Below are 15523 nucleotides of genomic sequence, written 5' to 3'. Positions count from 1 at the left end.
ACTTTGTGCATGGGGCTAAAGTGGGATCTGGAGAGCAGAACATGGTCCTTAGGCTTTGCAGGCAAAGCACCTTAACTGCTAAGCCACCTCTCCAACCCATGAAATACGTTTTTTTAGTTAAGGTAGATTTTTTTAATGCAGAATGGCTAGGAATATAGCTTCAAGGAAGAGTTCTTGCCTGGTATTATTAGGCCCTGGGCTCAATCCTCAGCACCAACCAGACTATAAAAGCATAAGAGAAGATGTCAGACACATTGCTAAGAAAATGCATAATTTAGATCATGTAAGTGGTTCTCAGTCCATACTCACCACGAGAGTAACTTGAAACTTATAGATGCCAGGTCCTAACTCTCAAAGTTCTGCCCTACTTGGTCCAGGAGGGGGTCAAAGGATACATTAGTTGATTTCAAAATGTCAAAAATCATTATCGTGGGACTGGGGAGATAGCTCAGCAGTTAAAAGCACTTGCTTGTGTAAGCCTGATATCTGGGTTTTGGTTCCCCAGTATGCATGTAGAGCCAGATGCACAAAGTGGCATATTTGTCTGGAGTTGCATATGTTTGGAATTTTGTTTCCAGTAGCAGGAGGTAGTAGCATGCCTATTCTCTCTCCTTACAAATAAATAAAAATGATTTTAAAATAATTATCTTGTATTTCTGGGATAAATTCCATTTGTTCATGATACATTATCCCTTTTGTGTATTGTTGAAATTTTTATTATGCATTTTTTTTGCTTATTTTTATTTCTTTGAGAGTGATTGACAGAGAGAGAAAAGAGGGGGAGAGAGAGAGAGAATGGGCGCATCAGGGCCTCCAGCCACTGCAAATGAACTGCAGCTACATGTGCCACCTTGTGCATCTGGCTTATATGGGTACTAGGGAATTAAGCCTTCAACTGGGGTCCTTAGGCTTCACAGGGGCAAGTGCTTAATTGCTAAGCCATCCCTCTAGTCCTTATTACAAATTTTAATACATGAATACACTGTAATTTGATTGTATTTGTCCCTTCCTCCTCTGCCACACCTTCCTCTTTCCAAGTAGTCCTTCTGTTTTGAAGTCTCTTTCTTTTCTTTTTTCTATCCCTGTCCTGTATGTCAAAATATTAATGGATTCAGAATTGTGCAGGTCTTGTGGAGGTAACAACAACCACTGTGAGGCTATGAATGCAACAGTCAGTCATATCTGGATGACAGTGCCCTAAAGTACTCCTTCTCACCCTGTGGCTCTTACATTCTTTCCATTCCCTCTTCCATAATGGTGGTGGTTTGATTCAGGTAAACCCCCATAAACTTGGGTATTCTGAATGCTAGGTTCCCAGCTGATGGCAATTTGGGAATTAACGCCTCCTGGAGGAAGTATATTCTTGGGATCGGGCTTATGGGTGTTATAACCATTTTCCTCTTGCCAGTGTTTGACACACTCTCCTGTTGTCCATCTGATGTATGCCAGGAGGTGAAGCAGTTTGTGTGAGGGACTTGCTGTTAGATCTGTGTCCTGAGAACTTGTGCAGGGTTGCATTGCATAGAAATGGACTGGTATGACCAGAGGGATATGACGCATGAAATCTTTGGGATGAAAACTCCATTTGTACAAAAGATTACAATTTTTGAGACTGGACCAGTGGATCTGCATTAGGACAACATAAAGAATGCAGAGTCTTTTGAAGGGGTCTAAATGCTGAAGGAGTGTCCTGTTCTGCAAAGTTTGCTTTATTCCCCCCTGGATTAACATGAGGTTCCAGTGGTTGTTTAGTGATCTTAGTTCTGAGCAACTGGGGTTATACTGATAATGTTATTTCCTAGGCCAGTATGTTGAAGTGTTTCTCCTACTTTTTCCTTTAAGACTTTCAGAGTTTTAGGTCTGATATTAAGGTCTTTGGTCCTTTTGGATGCAATTCTTGTTAATGGAGAGAGATAAGAATCTATTTTTATCTTTCTAGATATAGATATACAGTTTCCCCAGCACCATTTGTTGAAAAGGATGTCTTTTCTTCATTGAATATTTTTGTCAAAAATCAGATGGCAATATCTTCCTGAGTTGACATCTGGGTCCTCTACTCTGTCCCATTGGTCTGAATGTCTGTTTTTGTGCCAGTATCATGCTGTCTTTTTTACTATAGCTCTGTAATATATCTTAAAATCAGGTATGGTGATACTGCCAGCGTTATTTTCTTTCTTGGAATTGTTATGGCTATTCAAGGTTTTTATGTGTTTTTTAATGAATTTTAGGATTTTTGTATATTTCAGTGAAGAATGCCATTGGAATTTTAATGTGGATTGTATTAAATGTATAGATTGCTTTTGGTAAGATTGGCATTTTCACAATAGTGATTCTTCCAATCCAAGAACATGGAATGTTTTCCCATTTCCTAGTGTTTTCTGCAATTTCTCTGTTGAGTGTTTTAAAGTTTTCATTGTAGAGATTCTTCACTTCCTTGGTTAGGTTTATTCCAACATACTTTATTTTGGAGGGGGGGATTGTGAATGGGAGTGTTTCTCTGATTTTATCCTTGACATGTTTGTTGTTGTTATATAGGAAGGCTACTGATTTCTGTGTGTTAATTTTATATCCTGTTATGTTGCTAAAAGTGTTTATCAGCGCTGTCAGTTTGCTGGTAGAGTCTTTAGTGTCTTTTATGTATAGAATCAGATCATCTGCCAATAATGATAGTTTTATCTCTTTCTTTCTAATTTGTATCCCTTTTATTTGTGTCTTTTCCTTACTGTTATAGCTAAGACGTCCTGAACTATATTAAATAAAAAGTGGGGATGGTGGACACCCTTGTCTTGTTTCTAATTTTAGTAGAAATGCTTCTAGTATTTTTCCATTTAGTATAATGTTAGCTATAGGTTTGTCCCATCATAAGTAGCCTTTATTATGTTAACGTATGTTCCCTCTATTCCCAGTTTCTTTAGGACTTTTACTCTGAAGGGATATTGGATTTTGTTGAATGCCTTTTCTGCATCTATTGAGATGATCATGTGATTTTTGTCCTTCAGCCCATTATATCAATTTGTATATGTTGAACTATCCCTGCATCTCTAAGATAAGACCTACCTGGTTGGGGTGAATGATCTTTCTGATCTATTCTTATATTCTGTTTGCCAGTATTTTGTTGAGAAGTTTTGTATCTATGTTCATGAGAGAGATTGGTCTGTAATTTTCTTTTTTATTTTCTGCCTTTGTCTTGTTTTGGTATCAGGGTAATGGTGGCTTTGTAGAAGGAGTTTTGTAGAATTCCTTACTTTTCTATTTTATAGAAAAGTTTGAGAAGTATTGGTGTTAGTTCTTATGTGAAGGTCTAATAGAATTCACCAGTGATTCCATCTGGGCCTGGACTTTTTTTAGTTGGAAGATTTTATATAACTGCTTTGATCTCAGTGCTTATTGTGGGTCTGTTTACATAGCTTATCTCATCTTGACTTAATTTGGGTAGGTCATATAAATCTAGGAAATTATCCATTTCATTCAGATTTTCAAACTTAGTGGAGCTTATGTTCTTAAAATATGTCCTTATGAATTTCTGAATTTCATTGGTATCTGTAATGATGACTTTACATCTCCAATTTTATTAATTTGTGTTTCTCCTGTCTTTTTGCTGGTGAGATTTGCTAAGGGTTTATCAATCTTATTTATCCTTTCAAAGAACCAGCTCTTCATTTCATTGATTCTATATATACGTATGTATGTATACATATATACATATATATATACACACACACATATATATGTATGTATGGTTTCTATTTCATTAATGTCCTCTTTAATTTTTATTATTTCTTCCCATATACTGATTTTTGGTTTGTCTCTGTTACAGTCAGGATTGCATTTCTGGTAGAAATCACCCAACCAAAAACAGCTTGTGGGAAGAAAGAGGTTTATTTTGGCTTACAGGCTCGAGGGGAAGCTCCATGATAGCAGGGGAAACAATGGCATGAGCAGAGGGTCGGCATTACCCCCTGGCCCACATAAGGTGGACAACAGAAATAGGAGAGTATGCCAAACACTGGCATGGGGAACCTGGCTATAACACCCATAATCTCGCCCCCAATATTACATGGCCTTAATTACTAATTACCTACATTAATTTCCAAATCTCCATCAGCTGGGAACCTAGCATTCAGAACACCTAAGTTTATGGGGGACACCTGAATCAAATCACCACATTTGACCCTGGCCCCTATTCACTGATAACCATACATGATGTAAAATGTAATACATTCATCCAAATTTAAAAGTCCCCATAGTTTTTATCAATCCCAATGATATTCAAACGTCCCCCTAATCCAAGGTCTTTTAACTGAGCCATAATACAAAAAAAGAAAATCCCCCAAAACCCCATAATGGCACAGAATAAACATTCACACTGCAAAAGATGGCATTGGGCATAGCAAAGAAATACTCAACCAATATAAGATTTAAAATAACAAAGGCAAACAAACTCTGTAGCTTAAATTCCAATAGCTCTAATCAGTGACAAATCTCCAAGTCCAATAATTCTAACCAGCAACAAGTCTCTGGCATTCCAATTCCGCCTCTCCAGCTAGGCTACTTACAGTCCTGGAAAACTTCAACCTGGGGCCGGCAGCTCTCCTTGGCAGCCATCTCGTGGTTCAGGCATCTCCACTGGGTCTGCACTGCAACCCACGGTTCATCCTCATGGCCCCGTGAGGTCTCCACGCAGGCATCCAGCAAACCTGCTTCACACATGGCTGTTTCCAAAATGCAAGACCATGTTGCAAACTCAATGACTTTCTCTTTTCTGCATTTCTTATACTCCACAATACCATGTAGGGTGCCCGTTTGTTAATTCAGCAGACTGAAAAACAGAACACTCCTGAGCACTCAGGCCCCTCCAAAAGAGTCTACATTCTTCTTGTTGTCCAGTACAGGTCAGGTGGCCTAATCTCAAAGGTTGTAATCTCTCAATTGCAGCTGAATGGGCAGCAGTTCACCCAAAGATTTTTTTTTTTCCTGTGCCATATCCCTCTGCTCATACCAGTTCACTTCTATGCAAAGCAGCATTGCACAACTTCTCAGGACACAGCCATTAACAGCAAGCCTCTCACACAAACTGCTAACCCAGTCCAAGCAAAGCTCTTTCTCACCCTCATAAGCCAAACCTCACAGTCTGTAGTTCTTACTACATTCAAATCTTTCAACTCTGACCAGAATAGTCCATCAAGCTGTACTTACAGCACTGCAAGGTATCTCTTAGGCCCAGGTTTCAAATCCTTCCACATTCCTCTTGAAAAATCAGCCCCTTAAGGCCAAAGCCACACAGTCAGGTGTCTAGCAGCAATCCAATTCCTTGGTACCACTTTGCTGTTGCAGTCAGAATTGCATTGCTGGTAGAAATCACCCAACCAAGAGCAGCTTGTGGGAAAAAGAGGTTTATTTTGGCTTACAGGCTTGAGGTGAAGCTCCACGATGGCAGGGGAAAACGATGGCATGAGCATAGGGTGGATATCACCCCCTGGCCAACATAAGGTGGACAATAGCAACAGGACAATATGACAAACACTGGCTTGAGGAAACTGGCTATAACACCCATAAGCCCAACCCCAGCATACACTCCCTCCAGGAGGCATTAATTTCTAAATCTCCATCAGCTGGGAACCTAGCATTCAGAACACCTAAGTTTATGGGGGACACCTGAATCAAATCACCAGCACATTCTAATCCAATAGTAGTTGCAGGACCAAGAATCAAGGAACCCAGTGGCTGCTCTGTCCATATGGCCAGATGCCTCAGCAGTCCCTGAAGGCCTGGAGGCTTCCTGAGGTGTTCTTGGTTTTGATCCATGCGGGTCTTCAGTCTGTGCTGGAAGGCAGCAAGCAGCTCTGGCAGCCAAGTGGAGAAAGGGGGCTCTTTTCACCCAGAGCTTCCTTATATAAAGCCCCCCTCTGAGAGGGGCCTCCGGCTGTGGGGGAAGGGATCATCCTGGAGGAAGGACTTCCTCCTTCAGTTAATCCTTCTTGGAAGCAACCTCTGAGACCCACCCGAAAGGGATTTCTGTGGATTACAAAACAGATGAAATTGACACCTTAACTATCATAGCCTTGCTGTTCCTTTTCCAAGGCCTTAAGATGGAGCATTATGTAGTTTACTTGCGACCTTTCTAATTTCTTAATATAGGCATTTATAGCTATAAATTTTCCTCTTAGAACTGCCTTCATTGTGTTCCAAAGGTTTTGGTATGTTGTGTTCTCATTATCATTTCATTATATGGATTTTTGGATTTTTTTAATGACCCATTCATCATTCAGTAATGTACTGTTTAGCTTTCATGATTTTGTGAATGCTCCATAGTTTTTTTTCTTTTTGTTGTTCATTTGAAGTTTAATCCTGTTGTGATCAGATATTATTTCAGTTTTCCTATGTATTTGTTAAGATTTTCTTTGTGTTCTAATATATGATCTATTCTAGAGAATGTTCCATGTGCTACTGAAAAGAGTGTGTATTCTATAGCATTTGGATGGAATGTTCTGAATATATCTGTTAGGTCCAATTGTTCTATGACATCATTTAATCCAGATACTTCTCTGTTTATTTTTTTGCTGGGATGACCTGTCATTTAATGAGAGTGGGGTATTGAAATCACTGACTACAATTGTGCTTGTTGTTATCTGTGACCTTAAGTCTAATAGTGTTTGTTTAGTGAAATTGAGAGCCCCCATGTTATGTGAGTATTGTAATGTCCTTCTGTTGAATTGTCCTTTTAATCAATAAAAAGTGACCTTCTTTGGGTGTGGTGGAGCATGCCTTTAATCCCAGCACTCAGGAGGCAGAGGTAGGAGGATTGCCGTGAGTTCCAGGCCACCCTGAGACTTCATAGTGAGTTCCAGGTCAGCCTGGGCTAGCGTGAGACCTTACTTTGGGCGAAAAAAAAGTGACCTTCTTTATCTTTCCTAACTAATGTTAGTTTGAAGTCTATCCTGTCAGATATTAGGATAGTGACACCTGCTTGTTTCCTAAGCCCATTTGCTTGAAATACCTTTTTCTAGCCTTTTACCCTAAGGTAGTATCTGTTGGTCTTTTATGGAGAGGTGAGTTTCTTAGAGGCAACAAACAGAAGGATCCTGCCTTTTAATCCAGTCTGCAAGGTTGTATCTTTTGGTTGGGACATTGAGGCCATCAATATTAAGTTGTTATTGAAAGGTGTGCATTTATTCTTGCCATTCTTTTTTATTGACAACTTCCATAATTATAGACAATAAACCATGTTAATTCCCTACCCTGCCCCACATTCCCCTTCACAACTCATATCCCCTCCCCCTCTCAATCAGTCTCTTTATTTTTGATGTCATCATCTTTTCCTCCTATTATGATGGTCCTGTGTAGGTAGTGTCAGGTACTGTGAGGTCATGGATATTCAGGCCATTTTGTCTGGAAAAGTGCATTGTAAGGAGTCCTACCCTTTTTTCTGGCTCTTACATTCTTTCTGCCACCTCTTCCATAATGTACCCTGAGCCTTGGAAGGTGTGATAGAGATGTTTCAGTGCTGAGCTCTCTTATGTCACTTCTTCACAGCACTGTGGTACCTGTGAGTCATCCCAAGGTCCCCACTATCTGAAAAGAGAAGCTTCTCTAACCAAAAGTGAGAGTAGCATTAATATATGGATATGAACATTATGAGAAGTGCTTACCAGAAAGTTTGGTGAGCATAATATGTACATTTAGGCAGATACCAGCAGACGTTACACCCCTAGGGCTCATGACTTCCCCCATCCTGGGTTTCTAGTATTAGTCATGTTCCCTCCTGTGGAGCGGGCCTCCAGTCCAATTACAGAGCAGTTGGTTTCCCCCAAAGCAGACACACCACTATTGCACTTGTTTGCTCATTTGGCCTGGATGGCCAAATTTAAGGCTTGTAGTGTCCACTGTTGTTTATCTCCACTGGTGAATTCACTCCCATAGAGCTGCATGCACCATTATTTTTTTTTTTCAGCTTTCTGTCAGCTGGTCTACATGGAGGAGGTTTCCAGCTCAGCTCCAACAGGGTTTCTCAGTGACCTTGCAGCCCAAGCATGTGGAGTCTTCAGCAATATATTGTTGCCTTTGTTCTTGCTCTGTAATGCTTCCTGTTTTGCCTTTACTGTCTTGTATCAGCTATTATTTGATTTTTAAAATTTTTTTTGAGGAAGGGTCTTGCTGCAGTCCAGCCTTACCTAGAATTCCTTATGTAGTTTCAGGGTGGCCTTAAACTCACTGTGATCCTCCTAACTCTGCCTCCCAAGCGCTGGGATTAAAGACGTGTGCCACCATGCCTGGTCCTATTAGCAATTATTTGAATGTGGCTTATTTTCCCCCTATTCTTATAGATGTTTTCCTTTCTCTTTAGCATGAAGGATCCCTTCAAGTAAATTTTTTTAGAGCTGGCTTAGTGGTCATATATTCCAGTAGCCTGTTTTTGTTGTAGAAGTCCTTATTACATATTATATTATTACATTATTTTATATATATAAATATATATATAAATAATATATTTGTATGTATGTATGTGTGTGTGTGTGTGTGTGTGTGTGTATATATATATATATATATATGGTTCATTTTTATTTATTTATTTGAGAGTGACAGAGAGAGAGAGAGAGATAGGCAGATAGAGAGAGAGAGAGAATGGGCATGCCAGGGCTTCCAGCCACTACAAATGAACTCCAGATGCATGCGCCCCTTGTACATCTGGCTAACATGGGTCCTGGGGAATCGAGCCTTGAACCCGGGTCCTTAGGCTTCACAGGCAAGCACTTAACCGCTAAGCCATCTTTTCAGCCCACACCAGTTCCTTTCTATGCAAATCAGCATTGCACAACTTCTCAGGACACAGCCATAACAGCAAGCTTTTCACACAAACTACTGGCCCAGTCCAAGCAAAGCTCTTTCTCACACTCATAAGCCAAACCTCACCATCCACAGTTCATACTGCATTCAGGTCTTGCAGCTCTGACCAGAATAGTCCATCAAACTGTACTTACAGCACTACAAGGCATCTCTTAGACCAAGGTTTCAAATTCTTCCACATTCCTCTTGAAAACCATCCCCAAAAGGCCAAAGCCACACAGTCAGGTGTCTAGCAGCAACCCCACTCTTGGTACCACTTTACTGTTGTAGTCAGGTTCGCATTGCTGGCAGAAATCACCCAATCAAGAGCAGCTTGTGGGAATAAAAGAGGTTTATTTTGGCTTATAGGCTCGAGGGGAAGCTCCACGATGGCAGGGGAAAACAATAGCATGAACAAAAGGTAGACATCACCCCCTGGCCAACATAAGGTGGACCATAGCAACAGAAGATTGTGCCAAACACTGGCATGGGGAAACTGGCTATAACACCCATAAGCCTGCTCCCAACAATATTCTCCCTCCAGGAGGCATTAATTCCCAAATCTCCATCAGCTGGGAACCTAGCATTCAGAACACCTAAGTTTATGGGGGACACCTGAATCAAACCATTACACCATCCCTCTAGTTCTGTCCCCAAGGGAGGCTGGACAGGTGTGCATAGGTGTTTAGGTTAGTCATAGCACCACGTTTACAGGGAGGGAGCAGTCAAGAAAAAAAAGGTGAAGGAAGACAGTTCAACCATTACAAAGGGTGACATGAAGTTTACCACTATGTGAAGTGCTCCCCAGTTATCAAATGAGCAAAGCCACAGAATAGCATGCCAGGGGACTCATTAGTACTGTCCTGACTAACAGATTGATGGATGTAGGGTATTCTCTCTGCTGTAGATGCTCCTGGCATGTCTGAGCCTCATGTAGCCATTATATAGCAAGCATGAGCATGTGATTGGATCATTCTTACAGTTCTGAGGAAAAGTAAAATGCATTCCAGTGTACATGACAGCCACCAACTGGGTGTGGTATTCAGCATGCCTTTTCCCTTTCTGCTTCAGGACAACGTGTTAAGCATCATTAACCAGATCATGGATGAGTGCATCCCCCAGGACCGTGCCTCTCGAGATTTCTGTGTTAAGTTCCCTGAGGAGATCCGGCATGACAACCTGGCTGGCCAGCTGTGGTTTGGTGCTGAGGTATTGGGAGGTTGTTGGGATTCTGGGTCCTTAAGTTAAATAGTCTTATTCAGTTGTACCTCTGAAATCTGACCCATGGGCAGGTGCAGGGAGGGGCCTGCTGCATCCTTGAAGGGTTTTGTACACATCATTTACAGATGCAGTCTGCGCCTTCCAGGCCACCTGCACTTTGGAGGATCTAGGTTGAGCCATGAACCTGCCCTCTCCCAAATGCATATGCAGATGAAGTTTCCCATGTGATTTTTATGAGGGTCTCAAACCCCCAAGTACCCAGGAGCTTGTCATTGCTCTTCTTTGCAGCAATACCAATATCTGGACTAGCAGTTGCCCTTTCTTCACCCTCAGCAATGGTAACAATAGGGATGCACTTTTGAGTGCCTTACTTTGCTACATCTCACAATAGCCCATCAGATATTCATCTTCCCATGAGGACAGTAAAGTAGAGAGAAGGGTTACTGCCGCTGTGGGGTGGCAGGACCACTGTCACCCAAGCCAGGGGACCTCATATACTCCTCGGCTAGGTTCTCAAGATGTTGGGGACCCAGAAGTTAAACTGCAGCCCATCAGGTGTTATCCTCCTTGCTCCTCCTCATGCACCCTTGAATCTTCTCCGACTTTGTGTGCCTCTTTTTACCCCATCTCTCTGTCTACCCCTACCTGTGCCATGTCACTCCTATGCACCATCCAGTCAGTCTGGTGTCCTCCATGAAGTCCTGGCTACACACTTCCGTCTAGAATAGGCTGAGCAATTCTTTCCTTTCTGTTGCCCAGGAAATTGCTTCTTGTCCCTGATCTTGTTGCTGATGAAATTGGCTGGGACACTAGGCTCTGCTCCAAACTGGTGAAGGCCCAGTAGGTGGATGACCATCCATATGTCAAAAGACCCAGGGGATGCTAATTGCACCTCTCACCTCCCACCTGAGAGCAATAGGCAGACTCCTTCATTAGGTACCACACTCTGGGGTCCTGGACAGGTATAAGGAGTTGTGGGTACAGGAGGACCTCCTTACCAGTGGGAGTGGGGAGTCTCTCTCATACTAAGTGTGGGTTTTAAGGAAGGTCAATTTCCTCTAAGCCTTGAATATGTGCATGCCTGACCTCCCATAATGGCTGGTATGCTAGGTAGCTTGATTTGCCTTGCTGTGTCATACCAAGACATGACTCATGGTACTCCTGGCTCCTCCCAATCATCACCCTGAACTGGGAGGGAACAGGAGTCACATTACTGGAATCCCCCTGCATGGAGCCCAAACCTAGGCACCGAAGCCTTGGTATGCACAGGGTCACGTTCCCAGGGGCTGGGGGTCACTCCTAAGAACTTCAGGGCACTCCCAAGCATGTCTTCCTGCCCACAGTGCCTGGCTGCTGGTTCCATCATCATGAATCGTGAACTTGAGAGCATGGCCATGCGGCCACTGGCCAAAGAGCTGACCCGCAGCTTGGAGGATGTGCGTGGTGCCCTCCGTGACCAGGCACTGCGGGACCTTAACACCTACACGGAGAAGATGCGTGAGGCACTGCGGCACTTTGACATCCTCTTTGCAGAGTTCGAGCTGAGGTGAGCTCCAGGGTCTCATACCTGTGCCTCAGCATCTGGAGTCATGGACTTTCCCCATGAATTTTGGGGTGCCAACATAGTGGGGCACCATCCCATTGTTTTCAACTAGAAAAATACTACTAATGGAGGAGTTTGGGTGGTTAATTTCTGGGGGTTCCATGTGGAGGTGAAAAGGCCTTCTAGGGAGGGGAGATAATGGATGGCTCAGGAATCTGGCCATCACAGTCTCCTAGGGATTGCACTCAAGAGACCTCAAAGGAGTGAGGCACACTGGGCTACATACACTATTGGAGTGATGTTTGTGGTGGGTAAGAAAAGGCAGGTTTTAAAATCCACACCTACAGTGGTCCTATTCCTAGATTGTGATCTTGGGATGGCCAGCCTCTAGAAAGAAGTCATGCAAGGCAGAAAATCTTCTCTTGGAAGTGAGAGTGCGGATAATATAGTGTCCTTGTCTTCTGTTTTCCATGATCTTCTAAATAAGCGTTCATAGCGGGAAACAAGTAGCCTAGTAGCCTGTGGGTTAGAAAGAATGAAAATATAGCTGGGCGTGGTAGTGCACGCCTTTAATCCCAGCACTCGGGAGGCAGAAGTAGGAGGATCACCGTGAGTTCAAAGCCACCCTGAGACTACATAGTGAATTCCATGTCAGCCTGGGAAAACCAAAAGAAAAAAGAAAAAAAAAGAAAGAATGAAAATATTCTCATGTGGGAACAAGTGGGCAAACTCTGACTCTCAGTAGATGTCCAACCGGGATGACTCTTAGGTTGTTGAGATATATGTGGTCTGGCCCCGTGCCCCATGGGGCCTACCATCTATGTTGCATTCACTCACATACTCACTCATAGCTTCACAGCTAAGGACAAGGTACGGACTGTGATACACCATGACTGTTTCACCAGAGCAGGAATATAAGCCTGAAGATGAGGCCTGCACTGGCAGGAGGTGTGATTTAAAGTAGCCTGTAACACTGGGGACTGTTTTTATGAAACCTGTGACATGGTGTAGTGCCAAGGGTTGTGCCCTTGTTTGGGAGGCCTAGGAGAATGGGGAACAAAGACCTGACATGCCTCACTGTCTGCAGCTATGTCTCAGCTATGGTGCCTGTGAAGTCCCCCAGAGAGTACTACGTTCAGCAGGAGGTCATTGTGCTGTTCTGCGAGACAGTTGAGAGGTGAGGACTGAGCTTCTCTAGAGGCCTGGAAGAGGGCAGCCCAGCTTCTCGCCTTATTAGTGGATGCCCAGGTGGGGAAACCTGTTGGTGGGCAAGGAGCAGAGTCCCCATTCACTTGCTCCTCATGTTTCCTATGCTCTGGGGCTAGAGTGCTACTGGTGGAATCATATGATAGCATGGAAACCAGAAGTCTGCCTGAATGGGCAGGTGGCCCTGCCTCCCTGGTCCCTTTGCCCCCTACTTCCTTCACCTTTCTGCCACGTCACTTCCCACCTAACCACTTGTGCTGCTACTCACTGCAGAGTCACATGGGTCCCTGTTCAGGCCTGCCCACCACTGTTTTGGGGGTATATCATCAATATATCCTGCAGCATAATTCAGTTAGATTCTCCAAATGGAGTCCAGAGCCAGGATTAACCTTAAGCATTGACTGTATTATTTATTTATTTATTTATATTTCTTTGTCGAGGGAGAAAGAATAGTCACACCAGGGTCTCCAGCCACTGCAAATGAACTCCAGACACATCCTTAGGCTTCATGGGCAAGTGCCTTATTTGCTAAGCCATCTCTTCAGCCCTATAATATTAGTTTTGAAACTGATTAAAGTATACCAAAATTTTATTATATTTTAATAGTTTTATTTATTTGTACTGTCTTGCTACTGCAAATGAAGACCAGCTACTTGCACCACTTTTTGTGTCTGGCTTTATGTATGTGCTAGGGAGTAGAACCCACGCTGGCAGGCTCTGTGAACAAGCACCTTTAACCATTGAGCAATCTCTCCAGCCTAAGTTTATTTTTATTTATTTTCAAGTTTACTTTAAAAGACAGATTATTCACTTTTGTTTTGAAAGCTGTTACATATTGCCAAAAAACAAGGTGACAGAAAATACTTTCTTTTGAAGTCCTGAATGACACCCAACAGCACCTGTTCACTGGTATTGAAAGCCATCTGCACATGGTGGGGGAGGGAAAATAACCTAGCTTCTTAAGAATGTGCTAGATTGTTTGCAGAAGAGTCCTTGCCCTGTTTTTATGCCAGGCTCCTGAGTTGTTTTGGCTTCCTGATTAAGCAAAGTATATTTAGATGACAGACATCCCTAGAACAGCATGTAAAAGCCACTGCCTGCTCACTCTGTTCCTCCTTGCACAGAGGTGTAGCAGGTAAGACAGGTGGAAGACTGGACTTTAACTCTACTGGGCCCTTCTGAGCAGAGTGAAGCTTTGTCATGCAGTATCACATTCTGCAGTATGCTGGCTGTCGTCGCACAGGTCACCTTCTCTACCTGTCTGCTAAGGGTGGGCACAGGCAAAGATTAACATGTTCTCTCCCCACACACAGGCCTGACCCTTACTCTCTTCTCCCTTGGCCAGGGCTTTGGATTTTGGATACCTGACCCAGGACATGATCGATGACTATGAACCAGCTCTCATGTTCACTATCCCTCGACTGGCTATTGTGTGGTGAGTGCCCTCTGCCTGGGACTGCATGTACTAGAAACCTCATGGGATTGTTAAGTATGATGGTGCTGGCCCCTCTTGGGTGTTGGTTATGATCCTCAAACCTCACAGTTGGCACCCAGAGCAGACCCCAGGCTGAACTGTTGTCCTTCCTTGGCAGACGATGAGCCAAATGTCAGGAACACCTCCTGCTTGTCTTGTTTGGGTGGGAGTTAGCTCCCACCTGAGATAGTTCAAGACAGCTGGACCCTGTAACCTGGTGCTGGACAGGTGAGGTGGGCAACAACTTTCTAGTCACAGGCATTCACCATGAGAAAATGAAGCTGTTCTGTATCCCCAAGAGGAAGTGTCTGAGCATTTCTGAGCTTCTGAGAGTCCAAGTGTTATCATCTTGTTCTACTGCTGTGAATCTACAACTTGACCCCACCCTTTTGCTGGCTGGGTGTTCACAGTGTGGGGAGAGCTCAATGGGGGCCTGCTGGGCTTACAGCCTGGGAAGTGGCATAGTGGACACCTGGCATGGAGGTGCAGAGCTGGGCCAAGAGTGGGAATGGGGAGTCCTGGGACAGATCCCTGTTGGAGATGTAGACATTAGTGATGTGGCTAGCAGGCAAGGGGGGAAGGGGTAAGTGGGTCACAAAGGCCTGGATTGGTCTAGGCCTAGGCTGTGGAGAAGGCCCATACTAGGTCCCAGGGGACCTGGAGCACAGGCACATGAAGCAGCATGCTGAAAACACACAGAATCAGCCCTGTGGGAAGTGGGAGTGCAGAGTGGGAACATGGGGGTACAGGTGGTACATCAAGGCAAGGACAGTGTTTTGGGACTACAGAGGACAAGGCACTTTCTGCTACTGTGTAGACAAGTACTACAGCAGGTGGGAGGAGCAGGGCAGGACACTGATGTGAATTATAGACCTGCTTGACCAGACCACTGGCTCACTTGTCTTAGGCCCCTTCTTAGAAGGGTGTCTTTTGAGTACTATCTGGCTCAGAGGGCTTGTCCCCTAATGATTTTGCCCCCTTACCTCCCTTCCTCTCCTCTCTCTTTCCTCTGAGTTTTCTTCCTTTGCCATTAGCATCCCTAAAAAGGCAAGGTTAAGCTGTATAACAACCCAAGGATGACACTGTTTGCCCTATAATCAGCAGAATGTAGGAATGTTCCATCACCCAATAATGTTGAACTGGAAGATGGAAGTCACCAGTGCTATCAAAAAGTAAGCTAGAGGGCTGGAGAGATGGCTTAGCGGTTAAGCGCTTGCCTGTGAAGCCTAAGGACCCTGGTTCGAGGCTCGGTTCCC

The 15523-nt window shown here is 43.7% G+C and overlaps 1 protein-coding gene across 4 annotated transcripts in view; it reads left to right on the top strand.

The window, feature by feature from the left end:
- Positions 1 to 15523, top strand: part of Zfyve28 (zinc finger FYVE-type containing 28) — a 206640-nt gene that overhangs the window by 132380 nt on the left and 58737 nt on the right. For 3 of the 4 annotated variants that reach the window (XM_045130422.1, XM_045130423.1, XM_004656020.2), the window contains exons 3-6: positions 9895 to 10032; positions 11388 to 11590; positions 12675 to 12764; positions 14139 to 14228. In XM_045130422.1, the coding sequence (XP_044986357.1) occupies positions 9895 to 10032; positions 11388 to 11590; positions 12675 to 12764; positions 14139 to 14228 (521 nt within the window). The remainder of the gene's footprint in view (positions 1 to 9894; positions 10033 to 11387; positions 11591 to 12674; positions 12765 to 14138; positions 14229 to 15523) is intronic. The other variant, XM_045130421.1, reaches the window with a different exon arrangement.

Source organism: Jaculus jaculus, chromosome 11 (assembly GCF_020740685.1).
Source record: "Jaculus jaculus isolate mJacJac1 chromosome 11, mJacJac1.mat.Y.cur, whole genome shotgun sequence".
Classification (NCBI taxonomy): domain Eukaryota; kingdom Metazoa; phylum Chordata; class Mammalia; order Rodentia; family Dipodidae; genus Jaculus; species Jaculus jaculus.
This window is presented reverse-complemented; position numbering and strand designations above follow the sequence as displayed.